Consider the following 20,659-nt stretch of genomic DNA (forward strand, 5'->3'; position numbering starts at 1 on the left):
ACATTCCAAAACGATGCAGCAGGTCAATTGGCTCTGGGTCATGTGGATATCTAATCATCTGATCAGGAAGTGCTGTTATGACTTGCTCTGCTGGGATTATCACTTCTTGAATTTACTTCCAGGGCAGCTTATCTTAAAAAAAGGAACATTCAGTAAGTGAGGGTATTTGACCTGGATAACTCTGCGACAATCAAAAACTCATACAATTGAAAGGCATGCAAACTCATAAATGAATATATATGTGTGTATAAAAAAACACACTGCTGTATGTAACTAATGTAAACACTGAAATGTATTGTGAGATTGTAAATGTGTTTTCGCATTGCAATTTTTGATCTGTTTGTAAAATGAAATCTTACCTAATGGATACATGTCAGAATAAACTGTGACATTTCACGTGATATCTGTATTTTATGTAACAGGTGTTTACAGTCAATGCTGTCGCTCCTCTCGGTTCACCGGCGCTGCAAAGCGTAGGTTCCATAGAAATACTCTCTAGAGCTTAGCTCATAGAGGCGGTCACAATATGGGGATTGAACTCAAACAAAAGCGGGTTCCTGAAACAACTTGTTGTGCTGACATGAAGAAACTGATGTTCTGTGAATGTAAATGACATAAACAGCGCCTGCGTGTTGAGTGAAAAGGCAGCAGTTGTTTTCAACTTCAAAGCATTTTACTTCAACAGGTAGCAATGCACTTATACAATAAATTTCCACATTTTAAACATACAATTAGAAATAATAAATCCTTGTAATCAAGTGGATTATAGACCTGATACAACATGAGGCCAGAGGTGTTACTATTGTTTTACACAGAACTGTAGTTTTACAGGATCACAATTTGGTAAGGGTTTAAATTGATTAAATTCTGTATGTGACACATAGATGCCAGACCATAAAACTTAACTACAGACTTAACTACATTTAAATGGAAGTGTCTGAGGGATTGTGAATAATTTCTCATTGTGACTATGATAAAATGCTTAATGAGAATGCAGGCACAAGTATAAAACCATAATAATCGCTCATTTGTTGATTATGCTGTGTTATTGGATACAAAATTTCATTTAGTATGAGTATAAAATCAATAGCAAATGCAAATTCTCTGATCAACAGTAAATGGTTGATCTGCTTTCACCAGGCTGAAGGAAAAACGTCTGTGAGAAAAAGCTGACGAGCTCGGTCATTGTCTGGAATCACAATGACACAGGTCATCCATGGGTTATAAAGGCACAGATGAGCCCCCAGCTGCTGCTGCTGCTGCTGCAGTGTTACCAAGGTTAGCTGGCACAATGGGTAAGGTAAGGCTGCTTGTTTTGCTATTCACCTTTTGTGCTTCTGCATACCTGTGCCAATTATTCAGGAGAAAATGGTGACCCGGCAACGCATTCAAAGTGGTAAAGTTCATAAAATATCCTTGAATATATCCTTTTTGACATGTTGCTGAAAAATCTTCAAACTGTTCAACCTGCAGATAATCTTTTACGAGGACAGAAACTTCCAGGGCCGCTCTTATGAATGCAGCAGTGAATGCCAAGATCTGCACTCTCACTTCAGCCACTGCAAATCCATCAGAATAGACAGTGGTGAATGGATGGTGTACGAGAAACCCAACTACACGGGTTATCAGTACTTCCTGAAGAAGGGCGATTACCCAGACTATCAATGCTGGATGGGATTCAACGACTGTGTGCGCTCCTGCCGAATGATCCCTATGGTATGGTTTAGTATCTTAAGGACCTCAGCCTTTATCGAACTAGTTACTAATACATAATTTTGTCTATCATGCAGCAGCAAGGCTCCCATAAAATGAATCTCTATGAACGTCCTGAGTTCAAAGGTCAGATGATGGAACTGACGGAAGACTGCCCCTCCCTGTACGAACGTTTCCAAATCAACAACATACACTCTTGCAAGGTGTTAGAAGGCCACTGGATCTTCTATGAGCATCCTCTCTATAGGGGACGCCAGTACCTAATGCGCCCTGGTGAATACAGGATGTTTACTGAATGGGGAAGCTTGAATCCCAGGACCGGTTCCATCAAACGGATCACAATGTGAGAAGAGCCGATATCTGTACAAAGTTTCCTCGATGAACTGTCAATAAATCTTCCCAAATACAACCGCTTTTGTCTTCTTTGGGCTCTTTCGATCAGTAGTTTGTGACACTTTGGTCGGAAGTTCAAAGCACTTTGAATTCCACAAAATGGAATTCTACTGTCGTGTAAGAATGAGTTTTAAAGACAAAGCAAAAAATAAACGCATGAAGAAATCGTATGTATGGTATTAATCTAGGCACACGCATTGCTTACGCCCAACAGGTTTATTGAGAACAGAGAGAGGGAGAAGGGTCAGAGGATTTAGTTGACATCAGTGATTCGCCTCAGTGAGCCGATCCTTGGACTGGCGCCTCCCCAGTCGCTATATCTGCGGTATTCCCCTGGTCTCAGGTAGTAGATCCTGCCCCTGTAGTTGGGCTGGTCATACAGCAGCCAATGACCGTCGACCACATTGCACGAGTTAATGTCAGACATACGGAGGCGGTCCTGGACGTTGGGGCAATCCTCGCTGACCTCCTGCATCTGGCCACTCATGTCTGGTCGCTCATACAATCTTATTTTGTATGAGCCACGGTGCTAAAGAAGAACAACACATTAGATTCAGATAGTTGGTTCTTTGTCTTACCGATGAGTTATGAACGGTGTCTTGCATGTAGTGGTGTTCTGACGTCTACCTGTGCTTACACAAAGAATACTTGAAAAAAAAGCTGAGCGCTAGCCTTCTTTTGTGTGCACTCTCACATACCAATAATACACAAACATCAGGTCGGGCAGTTAATCATCAAGAGGTTTGTGATATTGATGAACTGAATACTCACAAGCTTTCTCTCTCTGAGCTATTGTTTTGACACTACAATAAAAGAGTCTGCCATTGGTCTTACCATGGGGATCAAACGGCAGGAACGGATGCAGTCATTAATGCCAATCATGCGCTGATTGTCAGAGTATTCCCCCCTGCGGAGGAAGTACTGGTGACCCAGATAGTGGGGTCTCTCGTAGACCATGAAGCAGCCGCTCTCCACGCGGATGGAGTTGCAGCGGTTGAAGTAGGGGTGCAGGTCGGCACAATCGCTCATGCACTCATGGTGCCGACCCTGGAAATTTCTGTCCTCGTAGAATATGATCTGTATAAAAATAATCCCGCTATTTTCAGTCCACATCAAGGATCACGGTTTCATGAGCCCAACAACAACATATGGTGCGCTTACCTTTCCCATTGTGGTGTTAGTTGGGGCCAAACTGATGCTCAACAGATGCTCCCTGTCCTGTTAGCCTTTTATATTAAGAGGCTGTGTGATGGCACAGCACAAAGTATTGTCATACAAATAGGTTTTATAACACAAATCTGGTTATGTATAGCAATAGAAGAGAACGTAATGACTTATTGTTGTTCGGTTTTGACATGTTCATCACTATTGATCAAAACACCACAATGGGACGGCGAAGCAGAGGTCACCGCTCACAGTATCAGCAAAACAACAGCCATTATTTGTGACCTTTCCATTCAAAAAGATACCTTTTAACACAATGGCCGGCGCTTTAACAGACTTTTTTCGGGGCCCTAAACATGACCTTTGCCCTTTACTGTCACTGGTGCACAAGCAGACACATCAGGTGGTTTGCTCCACAGAACTATCCAGGAAGTTGTCCATGGAAAGTTTATGCAAAAAAGTCAATGGGTCAAAGATATTTCTTTATCGAGGCTGTGACAGCAGTCCAAACTTTGTCAAATGTCAGTCATTGAGAAAACCTTCCGCTTTTGTTTTTTACATTTTTTCAATGAATCACCATCCAGCTATGATGTTACTGTTGCTGCGACTGATTAATGCTAAGATGGATGGAGTTACATGGAAAAATCATCCAAGGTAAAGTATAACATCTGTTAAAATTTACACTACTATTCATTTCACATGTCATTTAGATATTAATTTGGCTTAATTTTCTTTATTTTCTTTATTTTTTAGCGATGAAGGATGATAACAGAGAATTATATCAACTGAAACAAAATTAGAGTTAGTCTACATTTTCTGAAAATTAGAGGTAAATGAATGCCAAAGAGTATTAGTCTCTGTCTGGTATGGACACAATTTCAGAAGTGGCTAGAATCGGTGAAATACACTGAATAAATGGACTGTATGTATCATCCCCCTGATGATTGTTAGTCAGTAAAAATGAAATAGTCATGCAAAATATTTTGTTTTCACCTTGGCTCAAAATATTTTTATTTCACATTAATTCAATATTGTGAGAGTATTTGGATACATTTATGTAGGTGCCATGGATAGAACCATATCCTTGATTGAAGCTGCAGAGTATCCGGTGGTGTAATCACATTACATTTACCTGTAACTCTTTACCAATTTTTTTTACCTAGCAATCAATCACAGTATCTCACTATGCCTCTAGTTGTATTTTGCTCTTGTAACATATTTATCTTAAACCCTGATAACACCTATATTTTTCGGTCTGACACGATCTATATTCTTATCTTTATTTATTTCAGTCTATCTCATCTTGGTTCATCTATCTATCTATCTATCTATCTATCTATCTATCTATCTATCTATCTATCTATCTATCTATCTATCTATCTATCTATCTATCTATCTATCTATCTATCTATCTATCTATCTATCTATTTATTTATTTATTTATTTATTTTTGTTTTTCAGAAAGACGCAATTAATCAAAAATTAACCCTTTCTGGGATCTTGACAGAAAAAAAAAATCAGAAAATAAATAAAAACATTATTGATGAATAATGTCTTTGTCTCAGCTCTTGACAGATGAGACAAACAGCCTTTTCTTCGAATTGAAGAAAAAAATTATTGTTTGTCCTCTGCAGGTTAAATACCCTGAATTCTATATCTATTTTTCTCTTACCTAATCTTTTTGCCATTTTTCCGTGTTATTTGACAAGAGCGGGTCCAGGATTTTTTTTTCTTTTTTTGAGGGAGGGGTTTCAGATAAGGTACAGATTGCTGTAGGGTGGAATAGAATGTTACGCTCTATGCATGTACAAGTCACGATTACGTGGCTCGAATGAAAAAAAAATCATAATGGCTCTCTGGTATTGTTCAGGGGCCGGGCAACATGTGGAGGCAGGCTGTATTCGGCCCCCAGGCCGTAGTTTAGGAACCACTGCGCTACACATGATATGTGAGGTGACCGGCTAATAGCTGGCTAATGAAGCCATTCAACCCTCAAAACCAAGCATCCTGCATCTAAAAGACAAGCTATTGGACTTGTGTGAAAGAAAATAACATTAACATGACGGACAAAAGCAATTATCGGGGCCACAACAAGTTTACACGGAGCACACTGGACGTCCATGATGGGACCGTCTAGTTGCAGGGAAATAAGCTTGGGTTTGCCGCTTGTTCTACAATACAATGGGATAATTGTTTAATAATAATCAAAGGTGCATGACAAAAGTTGTGTAGCGGTTATATTTACATTACTCTTTTTTTTTTCTTTTTTAAATACAGACATGAAAAAGGTTACTCTGCTATACTATAGAGTTTGTTTCATTGCTTATTACGGACCATAAAGGTATGAACCTTGCCCTCAGAAGGCTTTGTGTTTGTAATGAACTGGTGCCAATTCAAATAAAAGGGTCACAGGGTGACACAAAGATAAATACAGAGCAATGGAATAACGGATTTTCATCTGACACTCCTCAAATGATGTAATGCTTCCACAAATACTTCAGGTTTTATCTATACCAAGCATTATTTCGATTACAACATGGTACAATTATAAGAGCCAAAGGTTATTTACAGAAACCCCTGATCATTTTTGAAAAATGAAAATTTGCATGAAACATCGCAGACATCACACACCTGACACAAAGACAGACTGCTGATTCATAAACTTAGATTTCCAGTTATTACTTGAATGAGTTGGCCTTTAAATTTCCTTCTGTGCCATTGCTCGGATCCCCTTAGTGCAAATATATTTCCCTAAATAATTGATGTCACAGCTCTCGATCAGCACTTTGCACAAACCTCTCTGATACTATGGCGTGACCAACAAAATCATATTTATATAATTTTGGTGCTTTGGATCATTTCTAAATCTCTGTGTTATCAATAAAGAGAATACATTTGGAATCCAAAGAAGAAAAAAAAAATCCCCCAAAAAAGGTCACTATCTTTTTGGATGCTATGATGTGACATAAATAAATCAGTGATGAAGATGTTGAGATCCTCTTTGGGAGTGACCAGGATGGATAGTGAATATTGGTAGACGGATGCTGGAATCAGAGCTGCCAGGCAGGAGGTCTCGAGGAAGACCAAGGAGAAGATTTATGGATGCTGTTAGAGAGGATATGAAGGCAGTTGGTGTTAGAGAGGAGGATACAGAGAATAGGGTTAGATGGAGAAAGTTGATTCGCTGTGGCGACCCCTGAAGGAAAAGCCCAAAGGAAAAGAAAAAGAAGTGTAACATAAATAAATAAGTACATACATTAATATGGATAGTGTTGCTCTCTAACCAGAGAAGAAGTTAAATTTATTCCATAAGACGTCCGGTTTTCCCCACCAGCCACTTATTTTCATCGAAAAACCAAGAGCTATGAATATCAACCGCAGGTGCTGATATGAAAAAAAACTGTGGAAACGTAAACCATCGGAGAATTAGTTATAAAAATGAACTGCGTGGTTGGCTCTTCCTTATTTTGGTCGTATTGTACCCAAAGGGTGTTACTTATCCTCTCAGCATGAATAATAGATTGTCTGTAATTTCCAATTGTCATTTAATTGCAGCAATTGAAAGTGTCCACATGAGGGTGTCATTTCAATGCAAACAAAATGTTCATGTCAGCGCCTGGATGATCAAATCAAAAACATATAATTTATGTTGTTTTTAACTGGTGACTTTATTCAAAAATAAATCTTTTATTCAATGAAGACCCGGGGTATTTTCCCTTACACGCACACACACGCACGCACACAGACACGCACGCAGTGTGGGGGGTCCCCAGTAGGGGTCAGCAGTGAGTCGACAAACAGCAACAGTGGCGCTTGAAATAATTTCATTTTAATGCAGTCGGTGCTGAACGAAGTACTTCGATTGTAACAGCTTGTGAATTTAACAGACAGTTGTTTACAAAATAATGATGTTGGAACAAAATCAATTAAAAGACATTTTGAAAAAACTTTTTTTCATTCCAGGTTTTTCCAAAGTAAATTTTGATATACACATAAAAATGCCCCCTACCCCAGATTTGACTTTTAATAACAAAACATACTCATTATATAGACTGCATTATACTCTTATAGCATGTCATGCAGCCTTTTTGTCTCTAAAATACATATGAGAACATTCAGTGTTGTAAACAATTGATATTAAAGTGTTTATAAGAAAAGTACACTGTCTCAGCAGCAATTTATTAGTAATTTAAAAACAGCGAGGACTGTCAAAGGAAGTTGGACTATTTCACGTAGAAATGTCACATAGACAATGTATAAAGTAGTCTCGAATTGAATTAAAAATGAATCTTAATGTATTTGAACATCTTTATTTTATTGCCTTTTATCATCTTATTTATTTATTCCTCCTAATCTCTTCTCTTTTATTTATTATATCTCTTCCTTTTTGGTAGCCCTTTCAATTTCCTCCGGAATCAATTAAATGTTTCTAATTCTCATTCGAACGAGCTTACAAGTCAGACTTTTACCCTGCGTCACAATTACCTTTCATTTCTGAGGATGCGTATTCGAGATCGATTAAAAATTCATTTCTTCTGAATCATTCTCTTACCGCTCATCCACTTGTCTTAGACGTTGCCCATGATTACCACCTCATTTCTGTAGATTCGGATCTTCGTTGTAAATTGGGCCACACCAGAACTGTAATTCATTTTTCAGCTTATCTTAATTGTGTGGTGAAGATTATTTAAGGCACACGTGTGTCGGGACTGTTTGAGGTTTAGCGGAAAATTAAAGAGAATGCTGAAACTGTAAGTGGATGGGTGTGAGGAGTTTATTTCCATGCTGTTTGTAGTGCTGCTCTCTGCTGATACTAACGTGTCAGTTCGATTTTGCTCTTTTTCCCTTATTCATTATATTCAGAAAAGGCTTTGCATCTGAGGGATCGTGCACTATGATTTCAATGTATTCAAGGGATTGCTGGGTTCCTTTAAATTGTGTGTAAAAGATGACCAGACAGATATAATGAGATCAGTTCAGTTGGAAAATACCTATTCATTAGTTCTCGAACACAAGCATCACCGCAAACTTGTGCACAACTGCCACATGAATAGTTCCAATCAGGGCCGTATAAAAGATTACTCTGCCATTGAATGTGTTTATCACAATTATTTAACTCTAAATAAACCAGATGCAGTGGAAATACCGGTCAAATATCAGGCCTCGCAGACATTTCCCACGACAAACTGAACATTTTACCTCAGTTGGTCAGTCAGTCAGACAGTCATGGAGACAGAGGTTGATGAAAAATGAGCCATAACAGAAGGGTTCAGCTCTGGCTCTGTAATTACTCTACAAATCTCTGATTTCCCCTCCTTCATCTTCAGACTATTTATAGCTGCTGCATTCCTCTCGAAGAATAAAATGATCTCTTCGAGACAGTACAATGCCAGAAATAACAGGTTTGGACAAACATTGGCTGAGGCGTGGTGGGCCTGGCTGACCATTACTGAGTTCCACTGTGGTTTCAGTCTACTGTTCTTCACCCTCCGCCATTTATTTTTCTGTTATTCCAAATGGCAGAGGGTTGGAAGGGGTGTGTGTGTGTGTGTATGTGTATTTGTGTGTGTGTGATGGCTCAACAAAACAACTTGTGTTAGCTCTATCACTTTGTACTTTGGGAGACGCAGTTGGGTTGGCTTTCTTTATTTATGTAATATATATAACACATATAATTCAGTCTGGTAATTCCCCCCCACGACCTCTTTTTAATGTATTTGATATTGGACATGTGTGGCTTTTAGTGTGACTATGAATGCAAATGCCTTGTGTGTTTAAACTTTCCTTTTGAATTAGCTTCTTGTCAGCTTTTTTTTTAATGAAGATACTAATGAATATAATGTCTTTTCATCACCAAGGTTTGTAGTTTCAATCCTAAATTAATAATAAAACGAAACATGATTCAGCAGTGGTTGATAATCAACTCAACGCCTAACAAAAGAGACCTTATTAATACAGAACAGGAGCTGCCAGGGTGATTGTTTAACTTCAGTAGGTTATTTCTATATGACATTAGCAAAAGATATATAATTTGATATTTTTTTAGATGAAATTATTGTGGCATTATCTTTTAAATATTTGTAAATGTGTTTGGATATTAACTATTTGATCAACTAAAACTAAATTTAAACTTGAATGCCCTTGATTGGCATGTCAATATGTCTTCATAATGTATCATGTATGTTTTTTAGCATACAAAAAAAAGGAATTCACATATTTGCTTAGCACACCTCCACGAAATACTTTCATTTGAACTTTTTTCCCTATATTTATGTTCCCTTTCTTTATTTCTTAAACTAATGAGGCCATATTAATAAGAGGCATCAGGATCTTATTGAAGTCAGCATCAGAAATATATATTCTTTCAACCACAATTGTTTCCCAGATGAGTGATAATATGCTGGATTTGTGTGTAAAACTGTTTATGAACAGAAAGATCACAGATAGTGTCATTAAACTGCTTCCTGTTCTGCTCTATTACAATATTTACAATGTTTTGTATTAGTCACAATTTTTCATACCTCAGTAGGTATGTACTGTTATGCACATAATGATCAAAACAGGGGCTATTAAACATCATAATGTTCTTTTTTTTTTTATTCCATAACATAAGGACAAGATATTCACTAAACGTAATCTTCTTGCAGCAAACTTCATTTAATCAATAGCCCTCAAGACATCAACATAGTCCAGTGTGGTGTATCCTCCCTCGTCTTTAAATTAAAGATGACTACAATCTTCATGCAATAAAAGTAAAAAAGCCATGAGGATTTCAGATATTGTTCAATTTATTTTGTTGCATTGCATTTTGTTCCTAATGTCAAAATTCCAAATAGCTACAAAAATAGGAGGTTTCTAATATATATATATATTTGCAAGAAGTAGGATTATTCTATATTTGGTGTTCAATGTTTCCTTCCAAAGCCACTCAAATGAGATGAGAGAGCTGAAATGTGGCATAAACAACAAATATTGGCATGCTATACCACATATTTTAGAGATATACTTATAGGTAACCAGAATTTATTAGTCAAGTTTAAAAAAAAAGCTGTGTGTTGCATCATACAAGATACACCTATTGTCCTCTCTCTGGTGCACTGTTTGCTCCTTTGTGAAAATGCTTCACCACAATGGCATCGCATTCCACAGCGACACCCGATGATTTCTCTAAATGCAGACATATTATTTAGGGTTTTATATGCCGGGTTCTTGGCCATAGTTAGTGGGTGTGCACACACTGACCTATAATAAAGTAAACATAGTAAACTGGGCTCGGCCAGGGGAGTAAAAGTTAAGCCAACTCATAGTTAAACAAAGTTGTGTTTGCATGGCTGCTATGGTATGACATTGGGTGAGAAACCTGCCCATTTAATCAGGTTTTATACTATAATTAATGTGACTACAGATATTTATGTTTCTCCCACTGCACTGCTCATGGAAGGTCCTAAAGCAGGACACTAAATAATGGCCCTTATTGAAGCCACTCCAGTCCAGCGATGATTTGCAGTCATGGGTTATGAACATAAAAAGAGTTGTTACAGTAAACTCACTGTTCAGGCTATCATGGGTTCATTGACCTTTTCTTATTAAAAGCTATTTCAAAACAAAGTTTGTTCTTATATTCAGTTTGCTGAGAGTCGAGTGATTTGGAAAGTTCAAATCCAGGTTCTCCAGAGTATGGCAAAACATGGCGCGTCATCATCGAATTGTGCAATGTCAGATTAAAAGCTGTGCTTGCGAGCATTTACATCTGGATTAGTGTGTAAAATTAACACAATTGTCCAAATGTCATCCAGGCATCTCTAAACCAAGTGGGAAACAGTGGAACAGTAATCATGAGGGCAGCATGTAGCCAAGGCCTTTTGCAGACAAACCGCAAGAATACTGCAACGTAGACATGCTGACCACTAGTTTGAGAGGACACTGTGTAATTTCAGTGATAATGATGCATTGATATTCAATGTTTTGAAATGTGTTGTAATTCGGTGGACTTAATTTGTTCTCTTTTAAGCTAACCTCTAGGTCAAACCGTTGGAATGAATGTCAACAGTTATGCGGATATTCCTGCACTGTATTTTGTCTGAAAAGGCAGACTATCTGTCTGGTAGATTCATTTTAATGAATGAATGAATAATACTTTATTGATCTCCAAGGGGACATTTGTAATCAATGGGAAACAGGACTCTATGTAACCTCTTTCTTTTAAATTCGGAAAAAAAAAAAAAAAAAAAAAAGTGGTGATCTTCAGGGCTCAAGAAGGTCATGAAATGAGAGTTGCTTCAGGCATGACTTTTTTCCAAGTACATTAGTGAAGGGTCTTTATTTAATTCTTGATCCTGACCTCTACATCAAAAGTTACCGCACATAATATATTGTCTTGTTAGTATTGCGTGATAAAAGGGTATCAGCCGGAATGAAAGGAAAGGTGGACAAGACAGCGAGGAGACCAATGATGCCGCATGGTTAAGAGACAGTGGGTGACATTGCGGAAAAGAGAGAAGGAAGAGCTGGAGGTTGCAGAGTTTAAGATGATGAGATTGTCTTTGCAAGTGACGAGGATGGATAGGATCAGGAATGAGTCGATCAGAAGGACAATACATGTTAGATGTTTTGGAGAGAAGGTCAGAGAAGACAGACTGAGATGCACAAATGAGAAAATATATAGTAAATATAATGGTAGAACGATGCTGGGGTTGGAACTGCCGGGCAAGAGGGTTAGAGGAAGACCAAAGAGATGATTTATGGATAAAATGGAAGTGACATGAAGTTAGTTGGTGTGAGAGAAGAAGATACAGAGAATAGGGTTAGATGGAGGAGCTCGACTAGCTGCGGCGACCCCTGAAGGGAGTAGCCGAAAGGAAAAGAAGAAGAAGACTGTTTATATCAACCCAGCCATAAAATATTACCATTCAACCAGACTATGATGTGGTTTTGGTTCCTGGTTTCTAAAAGCCACAAAAGAGATTAGCTGAGGGATTCCAACTTCATGTTAATGCTAAGACCACTGATGGAGATGAGAATCCCATCTGGGTTGGAACTAATACTGGGTAATGTAAAGTGCTGCAATACTTTTAAACCGTGACTAAACTGTTTTGCAAACCAATGTGTCATTATCCTCTCTGGTTGGAAGTTCTATTTCTCTTCACGAGTGGGCCTACTGTTTCCCATTCAGATATGATACTTAGGTGGTATTGTGGCTCTTCTGAATTGCCATTTAAGTTCAGCAACACAATACATAAATGATTCCCAACACATAAATAACAATGAACGATCATGCCAGAGTGACAGCAATCCACAGAGTAATGATATGCCTATAACTATGGAGGATCGGAGAATGATTAAAAACAACTTTTAGCAACTAATGTTTTATCCCGTCTTTTACACGAATGCCCTCACATGTGAAGTTGACTGGCCGAGGGAGCCTCTTTCCATTATATAAGACACATGTTTGAAATTAGGACTAAAAATCAGCTGGGATCGAAGCAGGGAATTGGCAACCGTGTCCGCACTTATTTACTACTTTCTGCTTCATGTGACATTTTGAATAAAATATCATTCATCAGGGAGGGTGACAAAGACCACGGGAATGACAAGTCGCCTCACTCCACTATCATTTCGGATGCGGAATCATGAATTATTTGGCAGGAAGATAACACTAATTTTGCATTAGATTCACAGCTCACTGAACCTGCAGATTTTCGCACCAACACACACACACACACACACACCCTGATTTGTTGCCCCTGCCCCTCCTGACACTGTTGTTTGTATACCGTGAATGTAGGTCAAAAACTCATGTATTTGCGTCTCTCCCTTTGTGGGTGTGTGTGCTTACTGTACATGGCAGTGATGGACACAGAGTGTGCTGCTGAGGTCTCCTGACACTACTACAAATAAAGATGCACACACAAACACGCATATTCCGGCAGTAGGTTGGTTTAATATTTCATTTGGCTGATGGACGGCGTCTGCTGCTCCGTGAGCCAAACATCATTACAACGCACTAAGTGACTTAACGCTAATTAGAGCTGAAAATCACATTAAAGCTGCTGTGTGATACAGTGGCTCACCTTTTCCCATCACTTGTTGTGGCCGAGAGCTCCGTTCCGAGGCATCAAAACATCAAACATGCAACAGCGATGTGGTGAAAATAATCTAAAATCAAGAATTAGCAAGGTGCTGTGAACTAGATGCATGTGCAGAAGATTCTGTGCAATCTGTCATTTTCATGGAGGGCCTGCTGCGGCCTGAGCCTCCCCGTAGAGGAATAATGATTCGGAGTTGTTTCAGTCTCCGGGACGGAGCAGCAACATGGCTGAAGAAAATAGCCCGAGGCGGCGGCGCTGCCTCTGGGAGCTGCTGTGAGAGAGACTTAGAGGTGTGTTTGGCTGAGGGCTCACAGCTAAGCTAATACAACAAACAGAAGCTGTAGTGGGCGGGGCTTCAGTAATCTAGAATTTCTCTGAGGATAGTGGGACACTTTCTGCATGGTGCTGATGTTTTGTGTCATTTTATTTTAATAAAAAAAAAAAAACTAGAACATGACATGACAGTAGAATATTTCCGAATGCATATTTTGTTATTTTAACAATTTTTGTTTCTGTTTTTCGACCGCCATTTAAGTCAGAGGGATATAACAGAATAGCAGTGTTCTTCCAGCAATCCTGTGCATTTGGGCATGAATGTCTGTGTGTTTGTTTGTATAATTTATGACTGATTAGGGAATAAACAGCTTGCACTTTAGTTACATGCTTTTGCACTTTGAATTCATGGGCCTGCTTGTTTGTAAGTGTTCAGCGATGGTGTAGATGAATTAGCAAACTTTTGTTCCCCATTTCTTTGTTGTTTTTTTTATTTTGTTGTTCTGTTGTGGCATTGGAGAGATTCGTTGAGTCAAAAGCCAAAGGTTCAGTTGCACCATTTTTTTTTTTTTTTTGATGTAACATACAATTATTTGTCTAATTTTTTCCTATTTATTGGTAATCAACAAATAAATTACACAAATCACAATTCATTGCTTATTTTGATGTGTTGATTGTACACTGGACCTACCAATTGTTCAATATACTCTTAGATAAACCTAAAAATGATGTTTATACTGACCACCGAGCCAAATGTGTCATCGCATTTTTACAAGACCGGTTGCTGCGAACAATCATGAACAGCATTTCCCTCGCCATCTCCGATGAATTCAAATAACATAAAATAAAACAAATTTAGATAAATTCTTTCAAAGGGTGAACAAACAGAAAGGCTTTTTGAAGTTTAAGAGCCACAATTATTGCAGAGAGTAAAAACCACAACTTGGTTTAAGTTCTTGTGGTATGAAATCAATAGAAAATACAAGTTATGGTTTGTAAGCATCCAGGAATGTCAGTCATTTACTTTATGTGTGCAGCATTTCCTGTTATTCTTCTTGTGTTGATGGTTACTTCACAGGAAGTAAACAGATTTGAAAAACATTCAGAAAAAATGTTTCTCTTGATCGGATTGGGTTTATCGGTGCCACTCTCTCAGATCTCGTTCGATCCTTTTTGCCCAGAACCAAAAAAACTTTGATTGCACCTGACATTCATGTTTGAAATATGAACTTTGGAAAAAAACCCTCCTGCCTTTTGTCCCTCAGCACAGCACCATGCTTCACCCATGGTGGGAGTCAGAGATGTCCTTGTTTTCTCCTCCCTTCATGCCTTCACCCCTCGCTGTGTTTGTACTGAACAGATGCCAGCGCCGGGTAAAGTCCTCTCCAGAGGGGCTGCCAGCAGCATATTGGTTTATAATTAATGAAATTTGGGCCTGTGAGGAGGCTCGAGTCCCAGTGTAAGATAGACTGCTGCCTGCCAGGAGACAGAAGACTGGAGAGATGGAGGAGGACAGAAAGTAAGGGACAGGCAGATGTGGCTGATCTGGTTGATCCGCTCCAAGGCTAAGATGGTTCTTGAACTATCAGGATCAGAAGCAGAGGCGGACGAATAACACCAAAACACCTCTGTAGCTTTTTGCGAAACATTAATTTTGAGATGCACAACCAGACTGTGTTTCCGTTTAAACAGTTAAAGTGAGAACGGTAACAGGTTGCACTGAACCACATAATTGTTGAAGGACGTCCAAGTGAAATTGTTCAAATGATTTCCCTTAAGAGCCCAAGAAATCTCTTATTTTTGGAAGCTTTGTTTGATCAATTTTTAGATATTCAGACAGTCCCTTAAAAGGAACTAAGTTTCAATGGAAATGATAAATGAGAAAGAAAACATACTCTTAACACAGAAAAACCTGGCGGACTGAAGGTGTGACAGCAAAGCCGGGCTGGAAGGACGGCATCACTCATCACTGTCTTTGAATCCCACATGACATCCGCCCTCGATGCTTTTTGAGTTTCTGAATCACTTTTTCACTTCAATTTAGAGCACTTTTTCTGGCCTCGATTTTGTGAGTTCTGCGGGATCCCCTGTTTATTGGAATCTGGTCCGCTTGGGATTAATTTATTCCAAATTAGTTGTTTTCCCTCTCCATATTCATGGACGGGAATAACGCAGTTAAAACTTAATGCCTGACAAGTAATACAAGTAAAAATAAATGAGGAATAACTCAAGTAATTGCTGCGCACATGAATTGTGTTATGACAGTCATTGATAAACAGTAAAAGTATTTCTAAAAACAGATGTGAAACAGCCTAGGATATATTTCACAGCGATCCCTTATGACACTCAGCTGAGGGAAATAGTTACATCATGGAAAATTTTACTTGAGTTTGACACTTAATGAAGTTTATGCAAGTTTTTGGCATGGGTCCAACATAGTGTGTAAACAAACATGCAGAAAAAAAATATAGTACAATATTCTATATATATATATATATATATATATATATATATATATATATAATGTTATTGAAGGTAATAGGTTTGCAGCACACAATATAAGAGCCACATAATACTGTCTACATAAATGGTACTTTTCCTTTTGTTTCTTGAAGTACACTTCAACAATATTACTTCTTTAATTTTACTTATTCGGGATTCATCGAGGTCTTTTTAATTTTAATGGAGTACTTTTAGATAACAGGATTTCCACTGCTTTGTCCGCTCTTCTGTGCCTGTAAGTCTCTTGATAAAGAACCATTGCGCGTGCGCACACACACACACAAACACACACACCCACTAACCTTGTTTTAGTCACTTGGAAGCTCTCCTCCTCGGCTTAATTGAGTTAGAGACGCTCAATCCAGCAGCAGCCGTTAATGCTCTCCTGCTGTGCTGGATCATCTCTGTATCCGAATGTTGTGTGAATGATGCTTCTGCCACTTTGTATACAGCATGATACACACTCACTTAACCTTTACCATTCTTGTTTGTTTTACAAAGTTGATACTCCATTAAGCCTTCTGCGGATATTGTTAATTAAATAAAACATGGGATAGATAAATATAGACATGTGGAACAGGGTTGTCAGATGGGATATTATACAGATATTGTACTGGACAGAATTGATTATATTTTAAACCAAAGAAAAGTGGCAACAAAGACAAAAACAGAAAAAACAGTGAATCTGTAAAATGTGGTTTATTCAGAGAAATGAACCACTAATCTATCCATGGTACTTCTGGGCACTGCTCTAAAAGTTTTGACCTCTGTGAGATGAATCGTCAGCACAACCGACAACTATTTTTTGTAGTATTTGCGCATCTCAAATGAAACAGCCTCATGAGCAGTCCAACAAACCTTTTCATGACTTTTCAATTTAACAGTTTTGTTCTCTCTAAGACCTGTAAAATTGTGACATTACCATAAAATATTCATACATGGACCTTTCTGCTAATTTTTACCATTCAACTTTGAATCAGCAGAGAGTCAAATGAATCTTGAGCAAATTTCCTTTTGATGGGCCATACTGAGGTTTCTGATCATCTAATACATGGGATCACAGAGGCAGGCAGATATTTGGGTTTCCTCCTCGCTGACCAGCACCAGGCCGTGAACCATTTGGTGTCAGGCTGCAATGAGAGGAAAAAAAAAGTAGTTAGAAATTATATGCGTTTTATTTTCATTACTCTTATGGGTGTTTTGTTATGAAAAATTGCTACTTCCGCCTGCGCCTCACTCCTGCACTTTACCCAATCATAGGGTTTTTCCATGCATCATTAAGTTGGCAAGCTAACCTTTGCTAAAATGGCCTGCAACCAAATGTCATTGGAAAGCCTATTTTCAAAAAAAGGGGAAAAGACCCAACAACAAGATCCCAGAAGGATGTCAGAGTTGCAGCAAAAAGAAAGATGTGTTGAAAATGTTGATTATTCTGCTTAATCGAACAGGTGATTATTGCAACAGGTGATTCACATGCTTCACACCTGCTCTGCATAATGTGCGGGGACCGGCTACTAGCGCCATTCAACCCTCAAAACTACTCTGTCCACATAGTTTTTAGAAAGAAAAATACATGAAAATGAAGAACAGAAGCGATTATTGGAGGGGCACAACAAGATTACATGGAGAAGATTGGACAAAAAAAAAAAAAAAAAGGAACACACTTCGAGTATCATTGTCTACCATCCCCTCCAGATGGGTCAGTCGATGGGCAGGGAAACAAGCTCAGGGTTCACACCGATCCTGCAGTATGGTGAGTAGATATTGGTGTGATAATCATTTGATAGCTATTAAAAGTGCATAATATAAGGTCTAGTGGTTACATTCATATTCTTTTGCCATCTAGAATGTAAGCCATATATAACCCAATCAGGAAATACTAAGCTTTTTGAGAGGCTATCCACGTCAGCCTTTCAGTTAGCCAAGGTAAACATCTTTTTTATTACAAAACATAAAAAGAAAGAAAAAAAAAACAGAATGTGGGTTTGATGAGCAGAGAATAGTCACTGCAGTGTTGTAACGGAGCCGGCTACCGTTTCCTAATCCTCCTTGTCCTCTGCTGCCCAAACATCATTTTGATGCATATTGCTTGTCTCAAAACTTCTGTTATGACATTTGTGTTCGATTGCATTCTAAACATGCAGTGTGGCTGGCTGGCAATGCAGAACCACTAACTGTTGTAATTGCTTGCAGTTGTCTGCCGTGGCAGTTACTGGTCTCTACCAAAGACAATTGTATCTATGTGCTTTTGTATATGGTTACACCCGACAGTTTATATCTCCAAATGAATCAATGCGCATATATGCGCTTTTTAAAATGTTTCCATAGACTTGTGTTTGCTATATCCATGGTCATGTGTAAGTTCATTTACAAAAGACCATTTGAATTCATGTACATGAACTACACGTGTGCGTGCATGTGTCTGATTACTTCTCAGAAGACTTCCTTTCTCTGTTTACAATCCTGGTTAAGCTTCAAACAGCCATGATTAGATAGATGGGAGACAGAGGAGAGGAAGGGTGATGTGAAAAAAAAAAAAGGATAAGATGGAGGGGGAAGGAAAAGAGAGGGTCAGAGGCGTCTCAAACTTCATCCGGTTGCACTGACTCACCTATGGAGAAATGTGATAAATCAAATATTTAACACAGGTCTTCTAAATCAATTTCTTATAAAACCTGATAATTTAGATGAGAGTAAAATCTTTTATTAAAGAAAAACTAGGTGGTACAATAACAAATTCACTTTCTGACCGAGTAATCAATTGATTATATGCAAGGTTAAATAAAGACATTTTTTGTGTGCGTATTGCGGGGGGGGGGGGCTATACTCTGTGTTGAACATTTCTCTAATTCAAGAGAAATATAATTGCAAAGAGTGAATATTCACAGTTTATATTCATTTACATGTAGTGTGAGACGGATGATTTATGGAGTCCAGGTGGAATTGGATTAGAATTTAGTTGCAGATTTTTGTTTTGGCTAAAAATGTTTAAAATGTGAACTAAATGGATATCAAATCACACTAACATTGTCGGGTGAGAAAGAGTCCTCAGACAGCCAGCAGCCTGTATCCATCAACGTTCTAAAAGTTCGTGACTGAAAGCAAACTTGAAAATATATCCAAACACACCTTGTTTTGCCTTTGGCGAGGGAGACGAGGCACTAGTCGACATGCAGCGTGGCGTACTGCTGTGGGACCACGGCAAAACAGCCGGCGATAATCCCTCCCGGTAACGGTTCAGCAAGTTGCACATGGGAACCAATGGAGGAGGAAAGGAGCGTGAAATCCCAGACACCTGGTGGCTCTTTCTGCACAAGTGTCTGCAGCTGGTGTCAAGAGCCTCCAACCAACCAGCCAGCTGTGCTTGCTTAGAGCTCTAATGGCTTGTGGACGTTTGACTCTTATATGAGAGAAGACTGTGGGGATCTCACCTTTGATTCAGTGCACAGTTATCTACTTTGCTGTTTGTTACCACTGGCAGAATTAGCTTGGATGTAACTTAAATCAGTTAGAAATTCAGTTTCAGTGATACATCTTAATATACCAAGAATTGTAATTGAAGAATGACATTATTAGTCAATTAGATGGGTGGCATGGTGGCGCAGTGGTTTGAGCTTTGGCCTCACAGCACGAAGGATGCTGGTTTGATTCCGACAATCGTTTTTGCATGTTCTCCCCATGTCTGTGTGGGTTTCCTCCGGGTTCTCCGGTTTCCTCCTACAGTCCAAAAACAGGCAGGTTAATAGGAAAAAATGGGAAAATTGCCCTGAATGAATAAGTGAGCGAATGGTTGTTTGTCTATATATGTGGCCCTGCGATTGAGCGGCGACCAGTCCAGGGTGTACCCCGTCTCTCACCCGAGAATACCTGGGATCGGTTCCAACATCCCCCGCGACTCTGAGTGCAGGATTAGCGGCATAAGATGAATGGATGGGTATTCAATTTGAAGTCATTTTTTCATTGTCTATACTGCATAGTCTGCAATCCCAGGGGGTGCAGGAGCCTATCCCAGATCTCACTGGGATAGTGAGATCTGGGAGAAGTTCGATTCACCCTGGTCCTCAGTCGATCGCAGGGCCACGTATAAAGATGCCTGGGCAATTCAGGGTCTCCAATGAACCTACTGCATGTGCATTTTGCATTCTTCATTTTGGACTGTGGGAGGAAACCAGAGAACCAGAAGGAAACCCATGAAGACATGGGGAGAACATGGAGGCTCCACACAGAAAGACCCCCAGGGACCTACTTGCCATAAGGAAGACCTTCCCAATCTGCCACCCAATTAGAGGTTTTCAGCAATATTTGGGCAAAAAAGATCTTAAGAACCAAAATGAGTCTTTGTGTATCAGTCCAAAGCACAACTGTATAATTCATCAATTCATCCTCTCTCATGTCCCTCTAAAACAAAAATCACTTGTATATGGAAAATTTAGTAGTTCCCAACACTGCAATTTGGTTTGGTTTTGCAAAATAGTTAAATTATTTCTGATTTAGTAATTAAAATGATAAATTATGGGAACATTCGC

At 38.9% G+C, this 20,659-nt stretch overlaps 2 protein-coding genes across 3 annotated transcripts; one reads left to right on the forward strand and one right to left on the reverse strand.

The window, feature by feature from the left end:
• The first annotated feature begins 1,143 nt into the window (after positions 1–1,143).
• Positions 1,144–2,122, forward strand: LOC147233428 (gamma-crystallin 2-like). Of its 2 annotated transcripts, none has more exons than XM_086148246.1 (3): positions 1,144–1,300; positions 1,474–1,716; positions 1,791–2,122. In XM_086148246.1, exons 1-3 carry the CDS (start codon positions 1,217–1,219, stop codon positions 2,058–2,060), a joined length of 597 nt encoding a protein of 198 aa, XP_086004372.1. In that variant the 5' UTR covers positions 1,144–1,216; the 3' UTR covers positions 2,061–2,122. The 2 variants fall into 2 exon arrangements, with proteins under 2 accessions (XP_086004372.1, XP_086004373.1); XM_086148247.1 differs by having other exon boundaries at positions 1,794–2,122.
• Positions 2,123–2,296: 174 nt separating this feature from the next.
• Positions 2,297–3,358, reverse strand: LOC147233429 (gamma-crystallin M2-like). The gene is made up of 3 exons (XM_086148250.1): positions 3,268–3,358; positions 2,941–3,183; positions 2,297–2,635 (listed from the first exon to the last, which is right to left on the reverse strand). Exons 1-3 carry the CDS (start codon positions 3,274–3,276, stop codon positions 2,360–2,362), a joined length of 528 nt encoding a protein of 175 aa, XP_086004376.1. The 5' UTR covers positions 3,277–3,358; the 3' UTR covers positions 2,297–2,359.
• Positions 3,359–20,659: the final 17,301 nt, after the last annotated feature.

This window comes from Fistularia commersonii, chromosome 6 (genome assembly GCF_037954325.1).
Source record: "Fistularia commersonii isolate RoL2024-O1a breed Wild chromosome 6, RoL_Fcom_v1.0, whole genome shotgun sequence".
Classification (NCBI taxonomy): Eukaryota; Metazoa; Chordata; class Actinopteri; order Syngnathiformes; family Fistulariidae; genus Fistularia; species Fistularia commersonii.

Coding starts and splice junctions, on each gene's coding strand:
- LOC147233428 (XM_086148246.1), top strand. CDS start 1,217: ATGGGTTATAAAGGCACAGATGAGCCCCCAGCTGCTGCTGCTGCTGCT. Junction 1,301..1,473: donor TAGCTGGCACAATGGGTAAG/GTAAGGCTGCTT, acceptor TTCAACCTGCAG/ATAATCTTTTACGAGGACAG. Junction 1,717..1,790: donor CCTGCCGAATGATCCCTATG/GTATGGTTTAGT, acceptor TCTATCATGCAG/CAGCAAGGCTCCCATAAAAT.
- LOC147233429 (XM_086148250.1), bottom strand. Junction 2,636..2,940: donor CCTGCCGTTTGATCCCCATG/GTAAGACCAATG, acceptor GTTCTTCTTTAG/CACCGTGGCTCATACAAAAT.